Here is a 24,996-nt window from a genome sequence, read left to right on the forward strand (position 1 = left end):
TCGCCTCTTCTCGGGACTTTCTGCGGTCTACGCCAACGTGTTACGCTGCGTTTACGCGCGCTTTCGCTTGACGTACAGTCGATTGATCTACCTGAATTGTGTCACGTATGACACAGTATCATTTCAATTTTTCATTCAACACACTGGAAAGAACGTGTTGGAGTAATACGAGCTCCTTGCAGCGAAAACTTAACTTTTCAATCAAGACTGAAATGATAATTATTGTTAGACTCTATTATTTCGTACAGTACTCTTTTTTCTAAACGCTTGAAGTTTCAGCTTACTGTACGATTATACATAATTATTTTATCGATAGGGTTAAACAAATAAATTGCACTAGTATTTGTTAGTAGAACAGTGAACACACAAGATAAATAACAGTCAGTTGTTTGTAACTGTTTAATTTTCGGAAGAAATAAAGATAGAGAGCGAGAGAGAAAATTGTTAAACAGTCTCTTGAGCTCTGTCAGAAAAGAACCTCGATAAAAAGATTTGAGAAAAAAACAAAAAACCGCATATGATGACAGTGTTCGATAAGGTTTCGAGCGCATACGTCAGTGTATACGTAAATCAGATAAGGTTCAAAAGTTTGTCGCTATTGCATTACGTCACTTCCGACTTGAAGGATATCCTTGCGACGCTTTTCTACGTAAGCGTGTATGAGGCATATCGCTGACGAATGTCCTCAGTTTTTTTTTACTTCTCTTTTCTCCTTCTTTTACTCCTTCGCACATACATGCACGGGAAGCACGAATATAGGTCGGCGAATGTTCACGTGTACACGTGCTTCTCGCGGTTACACGTTCACGCAAGTATGGGATGAAAGTTTGGTAGGGATTATCACTTTATCGCTGACACTTCCATTGTGACTCTACGTTTAACGTTTTTACAGCGTCGATTTTGAATCATTTTCCATGATATATGCAAAACTATTGGCTTTTTCATGAACTAAATGAACTATAACGTGGGATACTTTTGAAAAAATATATTGTACTGTAATGTCTTATATTCGAGCTAGATGGCAGAGAGATATACTTACCGAAATTTGAATGCTCTAGCTTTTATGTTTATAAATGAAACCGCGAGGTATATTATAAAATTCGAGTATAAAATCAGGAATAAAATAATTTGTTTTTTTATTCTTGTAAAATAGATCAGTTATGAAGTAATATAAAATGATTCTTTATTTAAATTGTCTATAAAAAGATATGAAATCTATATAGCGTCATTTTCGATTAACATAAATTATTTTAATATATGATGTAAAATATGAATGTACAATGTATAAATAGCACAATGAATCATTAGTAAAAATATGTGAATGAACTAAACTACACTATCCACAAAGAAAAAAAAGAGGATACAAATCAAAAAATAAAAAATAATTGTTCCAAAAGATTAACTTCAAAAATTATTTTCATAGATTTTATAATTCATAGCTCTATCTGTATATCTATATAGGTCTACGTTTGAAATAAAATTCTGTAATGCATAAAAAAAATAAGACGGAATAAGAAAGAATAAGAACAAATAAGAAAAAATAAGAACAAATAATTGTCATGGTTTATCTAAAAGTATGCATGCAGTAATTTTTTATATAATACTTCATATACAAAGTATTTTTAATTGAAAAGTCAATTTTATTTAAGTAAATTTGTAGCATATAGCGTGTATTTCATTCTAAGAAGAAATCTTACTATGTTCATAAATAATGTACCGACGTATGACTATAAATCAAATATAATTTAAGATCATTAATTTATTACTAGCCCATACGCTCTGGTATATCTACAATAATCATTAACTTTTCGTTTTCAGAAATAAATATAATAATATTTGCAAAATCATGTAAATGAATAATATTAAACATTTGCTGCACGATGACAAACACGACACAAATATTAAATACTATTTTCTTAAATCATTTATACGGCGTAAAGGGAATTCATAAAAATCTTAAATACTAATAGAATATAAAATTTTAGATGTAAACTACTTATTGTAACATGTGGTCTTTCTAACTGAGCATTTAATGTTTATACAAGTATTCTTTATTGTCTCGCCTATTTTATTATTAATATTTTATCTACTTTTTTCTTCTCATGTGCAAAAACTTAGCTACTTTGAATTTAACTTTGGATTTTTAACTAATCATTCAAAAATCAGTTAACTTCCAATTTTATACAGTCTACTGTTGATTTTTTATTGTAACTAGCCAAAAAGTAATTAAATACAACACAAGTTTTGATTAGGACTAATTTCAACTTGTAATGTGTTCATAGATTATCTACTTTTTCTCCTTAGTCTGCAATGACAACCGCTCGACATATGGAATACGTGCAGATTTTTGTCTAAAATGTTGATTTCCTTCTTCACAGGAACTGAAAATAATGTTTTGTAACTGTTGTAGATTTGCTCACAAACTTTTTCACAAAGTTCTGGCCATAAGCTTTTATCTACACATTGTCTCTGACATCGTCTAAAAGAGTAAAAAAAAATAAATAAAATTACAATATAGGTTTTAAAAAGTTTATCATTAAATTAATAATACGATAAATTTATTGAAAATCTTCGTAATTATTGGAATACGAGTATTTCGAAATATCTATCAGGCAATTCATATGCGAACATCATCAGGCATTCAATGTCAAAAAAAAATTATATATATATATATATATATATATATATATATATATATATATATATATATAGTAACATACGAATTATAAACTTAATCAGATTTTTACAATCTAAGAACTAAAATTTATGTTAGAGCCTTATAAGACCAGTCCACATATAAACAGATATAATTTTTTGATATACGTATTCTAGTTTAAAAACTATACACCTACCCTTTAAAATAAAGTTTTGTTTCATCAATGAAACAGCGTGGAACTGTATAACTAATGCTGAAAAATAATCTAAAAATAGCTATATGTATGGTTGTGTGTTTGTAATTATGGCGACTACATTTTTTTGAGAAACTGATATGTCCTAATTTATTTTTCTCAATTTGTACATATAAACGCAGAACTGCTAAAAGCTTTACCTTTATTATTTATAACCATTTTAAAAATTGGCATTATTTAATATGATCTAATGAAAATAGTAATCAGGACGAAATTTTCGGAGCTCTAAAAATGTTTTACAAAGCAGAAATTATGATTTGAATTGACTTAATTTTCTGAAACTTCCATGAATTAATATAATAAACATAATATCAACGTGTTTTATTGCTGTAGCACGCGTAATTGCGAAATCCGAGCAAATGCCAGTATGCAATACACGTACCTTATTGGAAGTATAAGATACTTGTACTACATACATATTATGTATACAATAAAGAAAGTGTTGTTGAAGATGTCTTTACATACCTACATTGTATAATTATCACTTCCTATATAACTTCCTAAATTCAAAATAAAATGCTCTTTGCCATCTACACTTTTCAGGCGCATAGGACGAACAAACCTTATCTTGAATTAATCAAATTAGATAATTGTATGTACAATAAATTAATTAAATAGTGCATTTTGATACTAGTATAAAAACAGTGAATAGATCCTGTGAAGCGAGGTGCAAGTCATTCGAACACAGTTCTCACGAGGAAGTCGTTTACTAGCACCGAAATGTACTACTTACAAATTTAAATCGTAATATTGGGTTTGTTTAACTACCTATTTGTTCACAAGGATTAATTTCAGATTTTATGGCATCTGCCTGATCATTAACTAGAACTGGAGTTCTAGGGTTATTAAAGTCCGTGGTTGCATTTACAACAGAACTATTAAATCCGGAGCCTCCAAAAGTCATTCCTAGCCCATACGTTACACTCAATGGAGGAATACTAGAATTCGCCGCTACTGGACGCAGTGGTAGAGGTCTCATAACTAACGGTGGAGGTGGTGGTACAAGTTCAGAAGCTGGCATTGATGGGTAAAACGTAATAGGATTTAGACAAATTACATCTGAATTGTCGCCCTTTAGATAGGCAGAATAATGCCTACCAAAATTTTTTTGGATTATTTTTTTCCTTATCGTTGTCTGAGTATGATGACTGAATAAAGTTATGAACAAAAAACAATTTATAGTTCATAAGTTATTACATTCAGATGTAAAATTATGATAATATACCTGCAATATTCGCTTTGTTTCTATCATAAATTTTAACAATTTTTAGTATGGATATTCGTTATCATAATCATTTAATGTGGTCATATCCAATACAGTCGAATGATACACATCTTTAATTTCATCTTCTAAGTATTAACTAAGTAAATATTCCTCAAGATTAAATGCTCTATTATTTCCTCCTCTAACTCGACGAATTAACTGCAAATATAGACATTATTTACAATCAAAATGAATTACTTCTTTAGAAATACCTTTTCTAAATCATGTTTATCATCAATAGTCAAATTTATAAATGGTCGGTGACAAGGAATTTTTCTACTATACCATATTCTCATGTCATTCATATAATTTTTTAATTTGACATCATAAAAATTACCTTAATTACCACAACAGTTGGTGCATTTACAAAAAAAAAATAAAGAAAAAAAGAAAGAACAGTATGTTCATTTTCAAAGAATTTTGTTATTATCATAATAAGGAAAAAATTTTCACATGGGTGAGGCGCTTGTTAAGGAGATTTTCGTGATAAACTAATATATTCTCTCTGATGCATTCTCAGTTGCACTTACGAGAAAAATTGTTAGTAATATTCAAAATGTGAATCAAATTATTGAATCGTTTTTAATGCAAGAACGATTTTGCATTAAAAATGCATCACTGATTTTGCATTTTCAGGATAAATATATTCTTTTTGAAAAAAAAAAAAAGACTTCAGACGTTACTTACCAAAGGAAAAATCAGAATGCAAAGAAACCCATCGAGTAATAACCTTGAAGTACTTTTGAGATTCATTTTTTTCACTCAGAGATTCCTATACATTAACAAAATAATATATAATTACTACAAAGTAATATATAATTTAACAGGACATGATAAACATTAGTTGAAAAATGAAGTGAAACATTCTTAATCTTTAATACTAATTGATATGTTATATTTTATCATTCATTTTCATTAATTCTAAACTACACATTTGTATAAAACGGATTTGTCAGTCAGAAGTTGACGAATAAAATATCACATAATTTTAGTAGCGGTCATCAACACAATATTCACGCGCACTTGTTGACGATGTAAGAGATCGAACTCGCAATACTAATCGTGTTCATGGCCTTACTAATACTAACGCAGCGCCACGAAACAAGAATTCTTCGGTACGATTACAATGATACTTAATGTATACTTGGTAATTTGTTTACGCTAAGTGGGAAGTTCGTTCTTTATTTACGACATATTTTTTAAAATGCGATATACCCGCTGTTTCAGATCTTCCGACACGTGTACTAGAGAAATACGATTTGAGATTTATTAATAAAGAAGTTTGAAAACGAACTTTATGAATAGTGAAAGTACGCAATCGGCTTATTTAAATAGAAAATAAGTTCATTGATTTAATTTCAAAAATAAAATGTAGGTATTCATGCTAAACCATAATCATATTATTTTTGATATGTTATCATTACAAATTTGAAATGATCGTGTAATAATTAATTTAAATGTTGTGAAATGGTGTCAGCACAGAGTAATTTTTTTTATTATACACCAGGTGTTTATTTAGTTTTATGTTCTTTGTGAGAAATTACGCACATATTTGAAAAATTAATTTGAGTACATGACTAAAGTCCAATATAACAATAATTCTAGGAGAATTATCGACTTAATAAATTACCTTTGTACGTTTTCAATACCCAATAAAACTTGAAAGCACACAGTCACACAAATAAAATTGTAATTAAAAGGCTAATGTTAAGGCATAATTCAGATCATTCTTAATTAACATTGACATCCATTTGGTATACGGAATTCAGTGAATCTTTGCTTTGATACGGCAATTTCTTCACCGACAGGAATTGAGAAAAACCTCATTGTACCACTGTAAATTTGCTCGCATACAATTTCGTACAACTCTGGCCAAAGATGATTGGTCCTACATTGTTTGTTTAGTTCACTAAAAATATGATGACACCATAATTGTGTTGTCAATAAAATGAAATAAAATATTAATTTAGGTACCGTCATCTGATGTTAGGCCACTCCTGAATAAATTGATTATCGAGATTTATAACAAAATATCTTCTCCCATTAATACTATCTAAGTGTCTGGGCCTTTGAGATTGTGTCTAAAGATAATTATAAAAAATATATTTTTTAAACTGTATATATCATTAAAAACTTTAAAACTTTTATAAAAAATAATGTACGAATTTCTTATTGTAAATCGTAAATTAACTTTGATTTAAAAAAAACATCCATTTTTGAAAATTCATTAAATAAAATATTATTATCAATTTAGATTTCTAGTTACATAATTGTGACTACTATCATTATGGCTTACGAAGAGTACGTCATCAAAGTTGTTATATTGTTATATTTATTTCTTATTGTTAATTTCTATTTTTCTAGTTTGTTTGGATAAACTCCAGCTTTTTTTCTATAAACTTTACAGTAAAGATTAAATTTTTATATTTACTACAGTAGTACAAGTTTCTATAAAATAATCTATAAAATAATCAATTATATAGTGGAGACCGAATATTTACTACTATTTCAATGAAAATATATCTCAATCCTGATTGAGCTTTTGTTACAGTATCCATTAAATAAGTTTCTGTGATCTCTTCATTGGCTACTGTAGAGAAAATCTAATATTCCGACATATTAGCACAAGGATTTGGAGATTGCGTTTATTTTTCAATTTAGTTAAACGAAATTGAAATAGAATTGTTTAAATTGAAACGTACTACAAAAAAGAAAATAACGTACATAGTTACAACATAAACGATTTACAAAAGAATTAAATAATAAAAGAAAAGCAGATACTGTTATTTTGACAATTAATGGATGCATTAAATTTTTATTACATGTTATGTCAAATTAGAAATGATATCATACTGCGTTACAATGTTCAAAATATTCAATGTCACATTATGAGATAATAGTAGATAGCGACTTATTAAACGGATTAGCATGAAAATGCTGCATTTTTTCAAATAAAAGTATGTTCTATTTTTTTTTAAATAAAGCTATTTATCATATAGAATTTCTTCAAATATTTCAAACTGCTTCAAATTTCATTTAAATTTTTTTATTTTTAGATACACTGTGATGGCATGTTTGTGACTCCTGAGCAATAACATGAGTTTTTTGAACAATCAATAGCCAAGGACCAATGTAGAAATTTGATGCAACTTGCCAAAATTAATAAAAATAACTTAATTCGAAAGTGTAAGAGCTTGTACAACAATTTGATTCCTGAAGTTATATTAATTTCCGTCTCTGAGATATCAATAATGATCACATGCCAAATTTTATAGACATAAAACACTAACAGTGAGCGTTACCGGTTCTTTCATAAAAATCAATATACTATCTATATCTATTTATATCTAGATACTCGTAGATAACTGTTATGGTCTAAAAATTCACCATCATCTAGTAAAACCCAGAATAATTCAATGCGAAATTATTACTTGTCAAATCTGATCTTATTCATTTACAGTAATATCGACGTAAGACGCAACAATCGCGTAGCGCTATGTCCGTAGTACTAATAAAAATATTTGCCCAGTGGTCATCTACGTACCTTAGACGGGACCACTGCGATTATAGCCGATTAACATTTGTGGGGCGGGATGATATAAGGTAACAGACGCAGCAGGCCCCGAGGCTCTTTAATCCGACGATACAAACATAACCCTCAACCGTACTTGTGCTTGCCTCGCTTACGGCGTTGTATTAGTTATTTGTGTACCGTAGCCGATACCAGTACCAGACTGAGGAAGATGTTTGCAGCGCGGTATAGTGTAAGGTCAAGGCAACGAGCGTCTAGGCTTTATAATCGCACGTCTATTATAGCCTAGAGTCAGTCATCCTGTGATGTAGTAAGTTCATATCCGTTTAGGCTGAGCCATCCTCGACTGTATTATTAAACTCGATTCGTCAATTAGCAACGAGATCATCGGTCGTATTCCGGTCTCCACGAGAGGCGCATCCTAGCAAAACGGAATACTACAGCGGAGGCATATGTGCATTTCCAATGTTATTAAAATAGATAATAAACGACATGATTGGAGTGCGGTATTATTTGTCGATATAACATTTTTATAATATACAAACAAAATGTAAACTGAGCGAAAATATAATCATGTAAGAGATCTATTACATAAAACAATAAAAATTGAATATTATATTTATATTATAAGAAATATGACATTTACAAGAAACAGTCCAAGTGTATTGTACGTGCGAGGTGGATTATTTTTAATTTACGCAAAACAAGCTATCTCAAATTGAAAATGTCAATAAAAATTTATTGAATACACATATGTATGTTCATTAAAAAAAAGTATGGCTAAAAGTATTTTTTGATGTATTTTTTACAACTTCCATCAGTAAGGTGTCGTGAAGTGCAAATTAATGAGTGCATTGATTTTGGACCAAATAATGTGTCCTATTAACATACATAAGTATTCTAAACTACAAGATAACCTACATTAACGAGTAAATGACTCATACGACCTGTAGAGTGTCTATGGGCATGAATCAATCTAATTGGCTTTTATAGATGAATTTTAATATTATTTTTGTACGCATGCGTCAAGTACCACAGCAGCCTCAAATCGAATTTGAACCATTGTGAAATTCTGCTCCACAACATTCTAATTTGATAATTAAATGAAAAACACACGTGTGCATGAAAGTGGTAAGCAAATCAAACTTATTGACGCAATTTATCGAATTCATGAGTTTATTGCTTAAATACTAGATCTGTTTTATTCAATTATTTATACTTTGTGTGTATCATAATATATATCATGATAATAATAATTTCTAATTGAAATTAGTATATGTACAATCTTACAATGAGTTAATTGTATAAAATTATATAACGCTACTGGTGAAAATGTATATCACAATTGCCAAACAAATTCTAGGGAATATCTACTAATTAATTTGTTGTAATACTTATACATTTTAAACTTATAGACCTATAAGATATATAAGCTGCAATAAATGTTTCTAGAATTTTTTTCTTGAATAATCATCTCTTTATCAAATCTTCATACCGATTACGTAACGGATAGCAACGGTTGGGTATGAACTTAGTTGACTCTTTTTCCAGAGAACAATAAAAAATGTATAAAATTATAATTTGTTATTGTTAACGTATTTGTAACCAATTTTCCGAGAGTAAAAATTCGTATTATTGATTCGAACTTTGCTAAGATATACTTGAAAATAGTAGCTGCCAGGAGCTACAAATACCGTTTGAAGAATCTTTTATTTAGTACACCGTAAGATATTTATCATAGCCAAGTCATACTGCAGGTGCAACCTTTCGGCACTTTAAATGGTATCTTTCGATGAGATTCTAATGAGATACTTTCACCAACCGGAAAAGATGACAACTCGGCATCTTCATATTCTTGTTTACAATTGAAAGTTATGTTTTCGGGATCTAGACTTTTATTTCCACAGTTAATACCAACTCGACTGAAAAGAAGATAAATAACAATATAAATAATTAAGTAATTCAAAATATAAATTTTATAAAAAGGGAAATGCGTCAACTTACAAACACTTTATGATAGTAAGTGTTTGCGAGTAAGTTTTAATATTTGTGATATAATACTCTCTACCATGAGACTTCCCTTTCAGCGGCATAATTGTTTGACGCTGGAAATAAGCAAATTTATCACTATTTGTTAATCTTTTAACCATGACTCACTTTTCATAGAATTTAACTTTTATTACTATTACATAATTTCTAAAAGTAATACTCCATATCTTTACTCACGACTTCAATACATTTACTTGTCTTCGTTGTATCCGAATAACCGTAAGCCGGAACCCTTAGAAAAAAAATATAAATTCATATTTATTATATACTTCACATATATTTGTCAAGACTAAGGTCTTATTCAATCCTGACTAAACAAATATTTAAAATATAGTTAATAAATACCAAATCTTTCATTAAATTCATTTACCGTGAAAAATTCACTTGGTATACGTTTGTTTCAGGTGCATGCTCCATAACAGACGTTTGCATCCGAAAACTGGCATTGTTGGCTAAAACCTCTGTCCGTTCATCCTCGTCTTCTTCTCGTCCACGATTTGTTATGATAAACGTACTTGTCTCAGTGTGTTCCTAATTATTAATTAAAAAATCTGTTCAGAACGACGAAGAAATAATGCGCGGGTAAAAGGCAGATGATCGCATATGGCGAACATGCCTGCCGACGGGCCGTTGCTAGACACAGTGAGAACACGTTTTGGTTTATTGTTTGCGGCTGTGCTTCCCAATGATTTTAATTGTCCTGATCTCGAATTTAGGCACGTCCGAGTTTTTATGCGACATCTGTAAACCGTTCGAGCGTTTCGAAAGTAAGATATTTATAACCGAACCGGGTGACAGAATGAGTGTTTAGCATAATTTGCGATGTAATAAATGATGTCTTATTAGCCTAATTTATGCGTAGTTTTGTAAGCCGCGTGTTTGAGAAAATGAAGATTCAAACATAGTTGTTAAAAGAAAGTTTTTTGATCAATTTACCAATGAATGCAGTGACAATATTGAGGTGCCGTTTGTGCTTTTTTATTTTCCCTCTCCGATACCTTCTATGTGTGCGTGGGCGCATACGTGCGGACCCATGGCCACTACGCCATTAATGCAGATCGGAAGACAAGGTTTTCCGAGGCTGTCACTTCCGAAAGGGGGTTTCACTTCAAGTGATTCCACATGCGGATCGGAGAGCCACCATTAGGGGCGTTGAGGCCGATTGGCATGGAGAAGAAGTAGGAGAGGGGGATGCAAACGGGCACGTTGGTAGCACGCGATTTTCCGAAAAGCACGCCTCTTGAGTCCCAAGCGAAAAATTGAGTGGAGGGAGGAGGGCTAAAGGCCAATAAATGACCTGAGTAAGGGTTCCTCGGGCAAAATTTCTCGAGCTCTTGAGTAAGCAAGTCGCCTCTGCACGCGTGCGAAAGTTTTGTATTTGAATTTTGTTTGTATTGATATTGATATAAGTATTTTGAATCTTTGTATTTGTTTTTCGCGTCGTTTATCGCCTGAGTTAAGTGTGAGACTTCAGGTGTTTCTGATCAAAATTGTTTCAAATAAATTTCAACGATTAGTTATTTAAACCATTACTTATTCTCTTTCCTCATTCCGAACAGAATCTGTTATCCGTATGCGTTTGAATTTAATAATTATCGTGTAAAGCACACAAAATTATCAACAATACTATACTCACCCACAATCGCTTCGAAACTTCCGGGAACACATCTGTAATCTGTTCGTAAGGATAATTAGCCACCTCGTAGCTTTGTTTGCACGAATCGTCATCGCAAAATTCACTTGTAACAATGTAGTTAGGAAATATATCTTCTAAAGTCAAGGTCAAATTTTCTTTCTGTAAATAGACATGTGCAATAAAAATCATTTTTTTATTCATTGAACGTATTAATCATATTTAATAAATTATTACTTTTTCTATATAACTGTGCAAGTTATTTTTATAACTATTGTCAATTCCAGGATGTGCACTAACATTGAAAATAGTGTTGCAGATCTAAAAATAAAAATGAGTAAAAGAATTTCGTATAAACATCTCTGAGTTATTAAAATAGATATATATTTATTCGATAAACAAAATCATAAGCTTTATTTGCAAATAAATAATGTAATGATAGTTAGATTGGCTTTCAATTAATTTCTCATATCTACATTTAAACTTGTGTTGTTTGAAATACTTCATGTATTTATGGGTTGTTAAGATACAATTTTCCTTCAATGTTCAAGTAATGTTACCGAGGAAAATGATTAAAAAAAATGAAAATCCACTTTTTTCCTCAGACTTGTTATTTTATCAACTGTCATAAAAAAATAGTATTCACAATTATGAAAATTTTCGTTAATTGAATTCACAACCATGAAAAAACATAAAGTAATATAAAAAAAGCTCCGTTAATAATCACAACGCAGTCTCTGACTCGCCAAGTAATTACATCACTTCTCGCAAGAAAACTCACCAAAAACTGGCCGACAGCGAAGAAATAAAATTTGTGCGATATGAAGTAATTACGATGCATACTTTTAATTGAAACAGTCAGTAAAAACAAAACTTATCAGACACACACTATAAACACACTGACACTTTTGTGCTTTACATTTACATTTGTGTTCAACATGAATAAATCAACGTTGATGGTCGAAAGGCCGTGTGCCGTTTAACACGATTCCGAAAAGAGATGCTGACTTTTATTCACTCTCTTATCATTTATCGTTGTGCGTGTAGACGTGAGCTGGCTCGCTGGCTCTCGCGCGCATGAACATCTTAATATATATGAACGGAGCCCATGTCTAATAAAGACTCGATTTATATATGCGTAAGACGAAAATCGTGACATTTGCTTTTTCAGTAGAGAATTTGTAGTACTATTAATTAATCATTTAATCCCAATGTAATGTCGTACTGTAATTTTCTTGAGATTCGCATAAACACATTGATACTATTTGGATTTTATGTAGCACTCGTAAGTTTAATCTTAAAAAAATGCGATGACTCACGAGTATTGCAAATACGGAATTGACATGTCACTGCTGAAACCGTTCAACTCTATTGAGCGTTTAGTAGTTCTGAAACGAATATTATCAGTTATATTTTTCAGCAATTCATATTTTATCTTGGTACCTACGTCGATTATTGACATAGCTGTGACGATAAGAGGATAAATACATACTCATACAAGAAGACACTACAATTAAAGTCATACGAAAATTCTTGATCATTTCGAAATTATTATCGTCATTTTGTTTCGATAACGACGTAAAAGGAAATGTTTGCCCTTATAAGCTTACAAGAATAAGCGAAATTTCGAGAGTATTCACATTCTTTTTCCTTTACTTACATCTGTTAGTTCAATGTCCCAAAGTCATTATGCTTCGGACCACACATTTGGTTTCATCACTTTTTTTAACGATTCTTCAATTCGTTATCTCTGCTCTAAGTTGTGTTTCATACTCAAAAGTCAATTCTCTATCTCTCGAACACAACGAAATACATTTGTGATAATTATTCATTGCTATTCGATCAACAGCATTTTCACTAATAAATCGTTCAAATAACTCAAACTTCTTACTAGGAATAGTCTACGTTTTTCGAGAAATTTTTAAAATACATATTCACGAACGTTTTGTGATAAAATATGGCAACACACTTGTAGTAACAACTTCGACGAACAATTGATTCTCTTTCAACAGACGCAAATACTATATGCTGCATAGATTGCGCAAAAGAAACCGACGTTTTCACTCAATTTTATCAGTAACTACCGAGGGATTTTTCTTTATCATTTCAGAAGTTTCAATAAATGTACTACAATGGTATACTTTGCACTGACATAAATAAATATTAATTGAATTGCATCACTTCACTAAAAATTTCAAGCTACCATTTTATTTTATAATAAACTACATATATTCGTAAAAACTAATTTTTAGCACAAACCGCAATCAACTATGACTTGGAATACTTTGAAAATTACATTGTCATAATGTGTACATCAAAATGAGTCAAGTGCTGCGAGTTTAAAGTTCCATCTTTAGTCGAAGATCGTGCACTGTCTGAAAAAATTTGAAAGTTCACGCTACTCTTATATTCTGTTTTCTTATCTCTTATCTTAAACTATTGGTGCGCTTTCTTATGATCTTTAACTTCTGCCTTTAGTACGTAACAAATTATAACATCTTCTATATACCGAATATTCGGTAGAAATGTAAACATACATGAAACATTTTGATTAAATTGTAAGCTTGAATATTGTTAATACCACAGAATATATAAATGATTTTTGATAACTATTGAATCCTCTGTATGTTTGTTAAATTACTCCATGTATCTTAACAAAAAAAAACGCTTAAAAAGTATTTCAAATATCATAATTCGAATTCAAGTAATGGAAATATGAAGAATGAAATTCGAAATAAATATAAATAGTAACAAATAAAATTAGTATTAATTACGTCTGAAGAACCACACATCATCAGAAATTATCAGAAACGTCATATCCGAAAAACATATCTCACACAGATGTTCACGCAGCATCTCTGGGAACCGGACATTCGTCATTGAATGTTCCTGATAATACGTTTATTGCATCACAGATTTTAATCAATGTGCTATTATAAGCCAACATAACTAGTATTTTGATAAGAATATAAATACAAGAGTAATATTAATAGGACAAATAATTTTGTATCCTGACAAGATAATTCAAACATGATAGCTTTTTTATAAATTTCCAACACGCTCCATAATATAAATTTCTTGACTTTATTAATCTTAGAATATTATATAGAAAATTATGTAAGATCCATTAATTTTGATAATCTGTCACTTCATAAATTCATAATAATTTGAATCACAGTGAAAGTGTAATAATATGTAAATAAATGAATATCTTATCTTAAGCCTGTTTTTGTTGTATTAAAAAATTTGTAATTGTTATGAATCATAAGAAAACGTCAACAAAAACGTAAAATAATAAGGAAAGTGTTAAACAGATAAACAACTACCTGATCAAAAACAAAAGCCAGATAATAAAAAGTACTGGATTTTACTTTTTTTTCTTTAATTTTTTGGAAACTCAAATTCGTATCTATAATAAAAGATGTTTATTAGAAATATTCTGAAATTATTTTCGAATTCTTAAATAGATAAAATTATCAAAACAGCACTTAGCAACCCTTCTCACGATCCTATGAACAATTACATCATCGTAAATTCTTTTATTGGTTATGAGTTTTTATTCCTTTATTTTTATTTATTACTTTCTTCTAGCACTTTGAGTAAAAGTCGGATGGACGCTAAAAAGTCGAAAATTGTGAAAGCTTAAACAAAAAAGAAAATACATTAATGCAACAATATTGGATAAATAGTGTAAGTATCTAAGTTGGTCCGAAAAAGGGTATTATTGGCCAAACGAAAATGGGGTACAGAGCCACCACGAGGCACGAGGAAATGAGAACGAGCATGTGGTAATTAATGCCGCTTGGCGCGCGGGAATGCGAGCAAACCAAGAAGTTTGGCAGAGCGCGAGCCACATAGCACGACGGGACACTCGGCTGAGCAAACACAACGCGACCCGAATCCAAACATTCTCGGCATATCGGCTTGGCTTCTATTTCCGCGCACACACCAGCTGCTTCTGATAAATTTGCACTTCAGCTGCTGATGCTTGCAAATCTTTCCCAAAAATACATGAGACTTACTTGTAACCGAGCTTTTTATTTTTTAAGTCGCGTACTTTACGTACCAACTGATAGTTATTTGACGAAAATACGCCTTTTAGAGTTTCAAGAGAGCGTTAGCAATTTTCAACAATAATAGATACTTGCACTCTGATAAATTTTAATTTAACTGACGATCGACATTTAGGTTTATATATCTAGTACTCAGGAAAGAATGTACTGTGCGTATTCAAAAGTGGAATTGTATGGCGAAAAAAAGATAATAATTCAACTCAATGATACTTCAACTTACTTCAAAATATTAATTGAGTCTCGATAATACCATCGAATATATTATAGTGGAAAATGAAATGAATTATAGAAAATACGAATCCAAGCACTGTTCTGAATACTTCGCCGTATAAAACATACTTTTTCAATCTGAAAAAGTGATTATTATAACTATAATATGAAGTTTGTAATAGATATCTTTATCTGCTTCTAAAATATGGTTTTATAAGACAATTCAATATATTAAAACATAAACTTTACAACTGATCCATAATTATTTCTGTAAATCACATATATTCGCATATTATAAGTGTAGTATACTTGGCAGTAGAGAGCTAAAGCATCAATGAAAATTCCAAGCAGCGTATGTAAGAGAATTGGTGCTCAGATCCATAGGAATTTTCCATAAGAAACCTTAAACATTTTACGGTATAATTGATCATCGGCCGCCCTCAATATATATATATATCGGAAGGGACTTTGATTTGCACGTCGCCGACAAAAGAGGTGTTGATTGTGAACTGGTGCATTCAGAAAGGGTCGAACGGCAATAATGTTTATACGCGATCATCGCCGATTCTCAGTCTTTCGCACCGATTGCCAATAACGATGTTTAACAAGGAAAAATCGATCAAATGCCTCGTCCTTTTATCTTTCTTCGTTGACCCTATCACTTTTTTCGCGTCCCTCTCATCTTTCGAATTCGTCATTTTTGCGTGTACACAAGGTGAAGCCATCTGGAAATTCCGGTACGGGAAAAAGAAAGTCGACTCGTTCTACTTGATTTTGACATTTTTCTCGCAATTTTTCAAGCGATGTATGCGATAGTAAGAGATAAAATCATCGTGCTATGTATTCTAATTACTTGAAGTAATTTCACTGCGATAGAACTGAATTCTGGCGTAAAAATTTTTTATAAATTTTTCACATACGACAAAAGCATTATCTGCTTTTCTTCTGATAAAATTAGTAAAAAGTACGAGACAGCGACGCTTGCTTTTACGCGCCATTAAACGCTCTCTTAAATTCATTTACGCCCAAATTACGTATACAGAACGAGTGGAATGTGTTCACGTTGTTGGAAACTTCTATTATGTCTGTGCTGCTACTGTTTTGCTTATTCTTTTTTTTCTTTTATTGTATTTTTCTCGACGCTTTAAAATTCGCCCATTTTTTCTTCCCGATGTTTTTTTCCTTTTTCGTGCTTATTTGTACATTACAAACTGTTGTTTTATCGCACTGACGTTATTCTTTGACGTGAATTCCATCGCTCTCGGATACATATTCGTAAGTGATGCGCAAATGACGCAAGACAGAAGTCCCAAAAATGGATCTCTCCGCCATCAGTCAAAGCCCGACCGCTGAATTTCAATTTTACCAAGGCCCAGGCAAGATCCATCTCGTGCGAGTGCGAGAGAGCACAGTTCAATTTCCCGACGGCGCACTTAATCAAAAATTTCGCGCGAGCGGCCAAGTCGCGAGATTAAGCGCGAGTAGACGCGCGAATAAGGAGGCGGCTATGCGCGCCCATAACTTACGCGCTCGTGTAAGCTTCTCGAGCATGCAAGAAGCAAGCGAGCTTTGTAATATCCGCTACACGCGATGTGTATCCAACTGCTATTACTGCGCGCTACGCTTTGGCTTCGTCGATTTTCATTCTTATTTGCTTGGCTTTGCACAGTGCGATACAATTTTTTTCTTCTCTCTTTGTTCCTTGCGGTAAATTTGTAAAAAAAAAAAGGATAACGGCAAGAGGAAGTGATTAATGCTTGAGTGCAGCGCGGAAAAGGAAAAGATTACTCAAATGAATTGAAGAGGATGTATATATACAAGGAAGAAGAGTACTTCATGAGAGGATGAGAAGCTAGAGAATTGTTTTCGCGTTGATCTTGTTTACGCGCTTGTCGGCGAGAGCTTGGATGAAGATTTATTATCTATTCCTTCCTTACCCCCCTCTTCCTCTCTCTCTCTCTCTCTCTCTCTCTCTCTCTCTCTCTCTCTCTCGCTCTCTTGTTGAAAGGAGTGCGCTTAATTAAATCTTCGGTTGCAAGCACTCCGGTAAATTAATAATTCTGAAGGGCACATTCAGGTATTGGTAGTATGGCGTGTCGGTCGAAATGTTAATGAGACCGCGCGCCAGATGAAAACAAATACTTTCCTTAATTAGTTTTTCTTTATCATAACGTACCGTGAGTCTGGAATGCTTTAAATGGAAAAACAGAAATTGCTTTCGAAGAATAAATCTGAGCTACGAACGTACCAATGTACTTTGGAGAAAAAAAGAAAGCCTTACGCAGTTTTTGCAATAAAAAAGAGATAAACGAAGCTGCAATTTTATGCTGAGCATACATAATGGAATGAAACTGATATCCGGTGAATTAGTGCGCTCCTCGTAAAAAAAAAAGATAAAGTCTCGCACACGGACGTAGGTTGCAGACCCGTTGCTTTCGTCCCGCCTGAACGATTTAAAGCTTGTAAATAAAGGAGAGAATAATTTTTCATCCCTGCAATCCATAAAATGCCCCGCAAGCACTGGGAAAATATCGCCAAAATTGATGTAAAATCTCATTTCTCTTACATATCGCATTTTTCAGCAGCGGCGACGAGCGAAGCAGCAACGTCGTCGCTGCGCATCTCAAGATCTCATTTTGCTGCATTGCGAAATCTAGCGCAGGAGCAATGTGATCTTGATCGATTGCTCGAAGGCGGCGGCAGGGTTAAAATGCCTGCAGAGTTGGATAGAGAGAGACAGACAGAAAGCTTCTTGTCGCTGGCACTACCAGGCGAGAGTTGCCTCGTCACGCTTCCACGCCACTTAGTTTGAAGGCTACGTTCACTTTTACATTACCTTTATTATTGGCTGTGAAATTTTAGTTCAAACGTTTTCTATTGAATATTTTGCCTATCTCCCAAGTTTCAACGGACGCGGAGGTCTTTTGGACATATAAAATAATAATTGGAATTTAAAGCTTATTTATAGAGATATATAACTAATCACGTTATACAATGTAAGACGCACTAAGTGGTAGTTTGTAATATTTAAGTAGTTATATAATAAGTAGTTATATCAATTTATGTATAGTGAAAAATTCGTTTGTATCTTTCCTTGAACCTTCAACCAAAGTTAAATGGACATCAAATATTGAGCAACTAACTCTTTACTTTCCTTGACAAATTACGAAGATTTGTTTACGTGCGCTAGTATTGCAACGTTTGAGACTGCGAATATTGTAAATCGCCAAAAAATCATCGATGTCTCGCACTCGAGAATCTATTGAAGCGAGCCTCTAATGCTGTTGTTGCGGTGAGTCGTCGAAAGTCAATATGAACTCGGCCTTTGTATGCGCGACTTTATTTATTAGAAAATCGAATAGTTAGAGAACTAAAAATCAAGAGAAGCCTCATACAACAATTAATAAACTGACCGATCTTATTGAACTTTAGTTTCATTTTTATGTGACCGAGTTACGTTGTCGCCGTCATCTTTAATTTTAAATATTATTTAAAATTAATTTAATAAATATTAAAACATGTTTTTTAATATGACAATGCCAGGGGTCTGTAACTAAAGTTCAATTATTGGTTTTCGATTATAAAAGTTTATGTGCAGTACCGAGCTAAAGTTTCAAAAATCAAAGATACGAATAATTATTCTTATAATGATATCCCTAAAGTCAAATTAGCGGAGTATGTAGTACTATAAATGATAAAAATGTATCATTTTATAATTTCTTTCATGATATAACTCAAAGTTATATATTTATGATAATAAACAGGGCAAACCTTATTTTTTGCTTGTGGTTGTCCTGTTTCATTGGTCTTTTATTGCTTCGTTATCGTATAACCTCATAATATAAATGTACTTCTTTTACGACTGTCTCTTCGATCCTTAAAAATGTTACTACTGCTATAACGTATAGATGACGAGCCAATGAAATGTATAATAGTAAATATAATTCAATCTGCATTTCAAAAATTACGACGAAAAATATTGTATTTTTAGAAAGTAAATTAGAATAACTGGCCCAAAAGCAATAAAACTCGTCAAGCTTTTTTCATTCCGCACGTACAGCGCGAGAGGTAGATATAGCGGCGAATGAATTTTAATCAGAAATCATGCACACGATAGATCAAGCCAATTAACTGACGGAGAGAGCACTTAGCGTGGGGGCCGTTGGAGCAGGTATTTACATCGATTAACTTCCAACATTTTGATGAGCCCTCAACGCCTCCAGGCTTGCATTATTTGACTTTTGCCAATGACGTACTTTACATCAGATTTTGTACGAATTTATTATCGATTATCGATTAACAAACTCGAACGGAATTATTATGATTTCCTTCCTTTTTTTTCTGAATCCTGTTTGTCTTTAACTTTAACGATAAAAAAGACTTCTGTTCGAACGCGGCGCTCTACCCGTTCATGAGAGAAAGAGAGCAAAAGAATATGGCAAAATCGTGCTTGATTCCCTTTGCCTCGCGAGGCGGTAATTTTTTACGTTCTCTGTTCATTCTCATCGGCCCAAGGCACACAACAATGCGGGTACAGAATCGACTAAATGGCGCAACCCTTTAAATGAGAATATTACTGTGAAATACCAGTTGAGGCAATTCAACCTTCAAGGCTCATTACATTTTCTGCAGGACGGCTTTCCTTTTCTCACCGTTTTATATAGGTAGCTTTCCTGATTTTGTCGCGTCTTTTATTCAATGCGATTCTTACTTCTATTGTCTCCATTGAAATTTTTCTTTGTTGCAAATGGTCAAATCGTGTATTCTTTTTTCCAACGCGATTAAGTTGGATTTGAACAGAACGTTTTTCTTTTATAAAAATAAACTCAATGATCTAAGTGCTCTTTTGTAAAACGAATATTATGCAATAGTAAACTACAGGAATTTAAGCTTGAAGTTCACTTTGGAAAGTTGGTGGGACAGGACGACAGGTGAAATGTAACAGATCGATACAGTGAGAGAGAAAGAGTACGAAATTGGTTTGGAGTTGAACGTGCAACAGAACAAAAACCACAAATAATGAATCCGGATCGCAAAAGTTAGGCTAATGGTCAACTGCGACTCGTTGCCTAATGATCAGCGCAGAGAGGGACATGTTACAGAATTTACACGAAACTTCCCTGTGAAAATCGAACCACGAATACGATGAAACGACAGAATAGGATTGAGAAAACGTTGCAGGAATGCAAAACGTCAGTTTTGAAAGATAATTGTAGAAATTAGATTAAAAAGTATTTTTCTAATAAAACTATGATAACTTGGCTTCATTAACGAAATAACTATTGTTTTAAGAAAAAAAAATTTACAAAAGATTTTTCCCATCTTGGTACTTGTCATGTACAATAAGACATTCAACAGATGGTTAAACTCCAAGAGAAATACAGTTAATTTCCACCGTAACAAACTTGGGCAATTAAAGTTGTACTGATAAAAGTTCTTTCGACGAAGTTATCGTAAGATGTAAACTTTTGATGAGGCACGTTTCATAGAACCACTTGAAATTTTTTTTGTGCAATGAAAACGTGACATTCCATGAAGTTGCATCAGTTGTCTTTATTATTTTTTGTTAAGTTCTTTTTCGTAGTAAAGGAATAACAATGATATAATTATTTTTTTAACATGAAGAAGATTATACTGATAAAAAAGTGAAAAGACGTAAAAACTTTTTTTTCAGTAACCAAAAAAGTTACGAAATGAGAGAAATTATACGCATGTAAAATCCACGGCTAAATACACAGGATGGAATTTATTCAGATGCCCATGCAAATGCTCGGCGTCTCGGTACAAGTTTTGCAGACTTTTACAAGTACAAAGATGATAAGGGCACGCATACACACAGAGAAAAGGGAGAGGACTCGCAAGAAGAACCGCAGAGTTAAATGAGGGAAAAACAAACGACGAAAGAGACAGAAGGAGAGGAAGGACGAGAAAGAGAGAAAAAGTATACGGTTCTTAGGTGCAAAAGGGGAAAAGAGAAAAGCAAAATGAGATGCAAGATGTGTGTGAGTGCACGCGCCCGCGCCCGCGCGCGTGTGTGTGTGTGGACCGAGGCCTCCTCCTAAAGATTGCAGAGGCAATTTTCTCTCGACAATGCCGCCACTTTGTCTCACGCATGACAGCGACACGCGCGCGCAAGCAAGCGAGAGGCCCTATACTGTACTATGGCAGACTGCTACTGCAGCACGTTGCTTTGTGCATTCGCTCGTAAAGACGCCGCTTTTCCCTTCACGCACTCATTGTGTATGTGTGTGCGCGCGCGTGTGTGTGCGTGTGCGTATAAATTCACCAGTCCAGATTTTTCTTCTTTCCTTTTTTATTCTTTCTTCTTTCTTTCCTAATTAGAAGCTGATAGGTTGATAAGCAGCATTTCTCCACACTACGACAAATAATTAAGTACGTTGAAACGACTCTGGCAAAGTGCGAACGAAGTTCGCTTGGAGTTGTTGACTTTTGAAAATTAAAAGCAATACATTGGTAACTCTCATGATAAATCCATTTTGAAAAAGATGAAATGACCATAGCTGGGCATCATAAAACGTGATAAATTCAGGAAAAAAGCAATATCCAATATCGAATTTGCAACAGACATTACGCGAAAAATTACATTCATCCTTGGAAATTCGCCCGTTAGCCAGTTTCAATCTTTGCAAGTTCGTGCTGCACTCGCATCAAATACGCACGAGTTATGTTTTCTCTTCTTCTACTTTTGCCAACGCAAAACCATGTCTCCCCATTCCACAAGCGAATCTCTCATAACTCCGGCGTAAACTCCATATGCGGGATGTTTCTTTTCCACATAAAGTTGACACCGGAACTACCAGACGGTGAAAACTTATTTTCAAATAACACGTTACTCAAGTAGATATATGATTTAGTTTGAATTGACAAAGTAAAGGAAAAAATTATTTTTTCTTGCAGAATCGTATATGGAAACAGCTGTTTAGATACGTTCCCTCTATAATTGACCCAATTGAAAGAGAACTTGGATGATCTAGTTTAAACATTTGATCCTGTTGTAACAAGATTTCTCATAGATCCACGTTGAATAGACAGTTGTTACAGCACTAGAATGGATGGTCGTTGAAGAAACCTACTCGCGTGCACACACCTCTGTACAATCACGATTATGCACTGACTGAGAGCGAATTAATTCGACTTCAAAACTTAATTATTTTTGTCCCTTTGAGATGTTGTCTTTGTTCAATCAGCAACTTTGTCAAACAATGCGTATATTCCACCTTTGCCGACAGATTTGCACTTACAAAAGAAGTTATTTTTACTTATTGATTATAGAAAAGTGACGAATCGACCATCAGCTTGGAATAGCATAAATGCAATTTGAATTAAAAAAAAATACTGAAACCGCAGTACATACAATTCAAATGAAAAAGAAGCTTTCTACCTCACCGATATAATATGAGGTTTTGTTGAGGCCAAGTGAAAGCACTTCGCGAACCGTAAGGTCATTTCTCTTGCCCGTCGAAATTTCCCAGTGCGCTTCGCTTTGCAAACCCTTTCCGCTGCCCGTGAAACCCGTCATCCTCGAGATGTTAGCATGCTCTCGTGCAGCACATACACGCAAGCCGTAATTGACGCTATATTCCTCGCTGTAACGAGAAAATGTGACGGAAGATGAAATTTCACGGAAATTGAGCGTTCGAGCCCGTAAAATCTTGAATCGCGAAGGGAAATTAATAATTTTTTTTGTGTTGTGCTTGAAAAAGCTATGTGTATCTATTTAAAGATTGATTATACGATACAAAAACATGTAACATGATTAAAAAAGAAAGCGTATCTAAGTGTTGCATGTAGATGATGCATTGACTTCCCGATTATAAATTGTTACAATTATACACACGGCAAGTTAATCCATGATTGTAAATCAACTTATAACAAATTTGATTAAAATAAATTAATTTAGCACATAAAAGATAATTTACCGGCTGTAAAGAACTTAATCTAGTCAATCATTGACTAATATAGAATATAACGTTTCTGACTCATAAAATACCAAACAAACAAAATTACGTCTTGACTCTTCTCAATAACCGAATACATAATGCAGAAAAACTGAAATTACAAAACAATACAAGCATTTCATTCAGTAACATCTTATAGCAAAACAAACATCAGAAGAAGAGGAACAATTGAATCAAAGAAACGGAAATGACGTTGATAAGTAGAAAAAAAGAAGAAAAATGTATCTCCCCTACACTACACAACGACTGATTCTCCCCATCGTCGTCAGGGCATTGCATAGAGGGATCCTTTAGGAGTTTGAAATACGGCAGCTTTAAACGCGCTTGGTGAAGTGTCTTAAGGATGACACGCGCACCGAGGACCTTGCTTAATGATCGAGAAAATCTCGCAGAGCTGTCTCAAGAACGTGCCCCCCTAAGGTTTTACTTGAGTGCCCGACCATTATTCAAAATAAACACACCCTGGTTTTCCCTACACTTTGCACGTAACAACACAGCTTGCTAATTGTTTCTACTGTTTGTTATTTTTTAATTTGAGTACGTCTCTTTACGTATTGCAATAGATATTTGCATTTCAATTCTTATTAATAATTTACTCGAGAATTGTTGATAACAGACTTACAGCATTTGATTGAAGGAAAGATTTAGTTTTTATAGTTGTTAGCTTAGATATGATTTAGCTTTCAATATCTGATTTAATCCAGCTGTGTTTTATTTACATCAGAGTACGAAAGTTTTCTGTCAAACAACATAGATTTAATCACTAAATGGATATACTCAATGATAGAAATGACAAAATGATTAATATTTTTTTGTGTATAATCCTAGTTTATAATCATTTATCGAAAAAAAAAAAAATTAGCAAACGGATGATAATCAAATACGTAACTTGCCTAAAAACGTACTAATCTTTGCAAGCTTCAATAGCTCTAAACGAATCAGCAAGTAGAAACTACAATAGGAAAAAGTCACGTACTCGTGCAAATCGACCCGCACACACTAATCGGTTCGGCGTTCAAACAGCGACGAATGCGAGTAAAACAAAAAAAAGAAGAGTAGGAGCGGGCAACACGTGCAAACATTCATTTGTCCATTCTCGTAACACACTCGAAATCGATCGGATAACACTGGAAACAGAATCAAAGAGATACGCGAGTCTCGAACGACTTTGGTGTCTTTTTTAGTTTACTCGCGTATCCGCACGTCTCTCGATTTTTTCGATAGTTCGGAACACTTCATGTATCTGATATTACGGTGCGTAGATCGAGCTGATGGGCAAATCCGCGTTTGTCTTCAATTTTTAGGTATATGTATTCGAAATTTGTCAAGACTTTAGAGTATTTTTAA

The 24,996-nt window shown here is 33.1% G+C and overlaps 1 protein-coding gene across 1 annotated transcript; it reads right to left on the minus strand.

The window, feature by feature from the left end:
- Positions 1–8,873: 8,873 nt before the first annotated feature.
- Positions 8,874–13,036, minus strand: LOC131668625 (uncharacterized). The gene is made up of 7 exons (XM_058942961.1): positions 12,169–13,036; positions 11,625–11,708; positions 11,391–11,549; positions 10,125–10,285; positions 9,932–9,986; positions 9,710–9,810; positions 8,874–9,627 (listed from the first exon to the last, which is right to left on the minus strand). The coding sequence occupies exons 1-7, from the start codon at positions 12,226–12,228 to the stop codon at positions 9,441–9,443; spliced, it is 807 nt and encodes a 268-aa protein (XP_058798944.1). The 5' UTR covers positions 12,229–13,036; the 3' UTR covers positions 8,874–9,440.
- Between the last annotated feature and the right edge of the window lie 11,960 nt (positions 13,037–24,996).

This window comes from Phymastichus coffea, unplaced genomic scaffold, assembly GCF_024137745.1.
Source record: "Phymastichus coffea isolate CEN01 unplaced genomic scaffold, Cenicafe_Pcof_1.1 PCOF00081, whole genome shotgun sequence".
Taxonomy (NCBI): Eukaryota; Metazoa; Arthropoda; class Insecta; order Hymenoptera; family Eulophidae; genus Phymastichus; species Phymastichus coffea.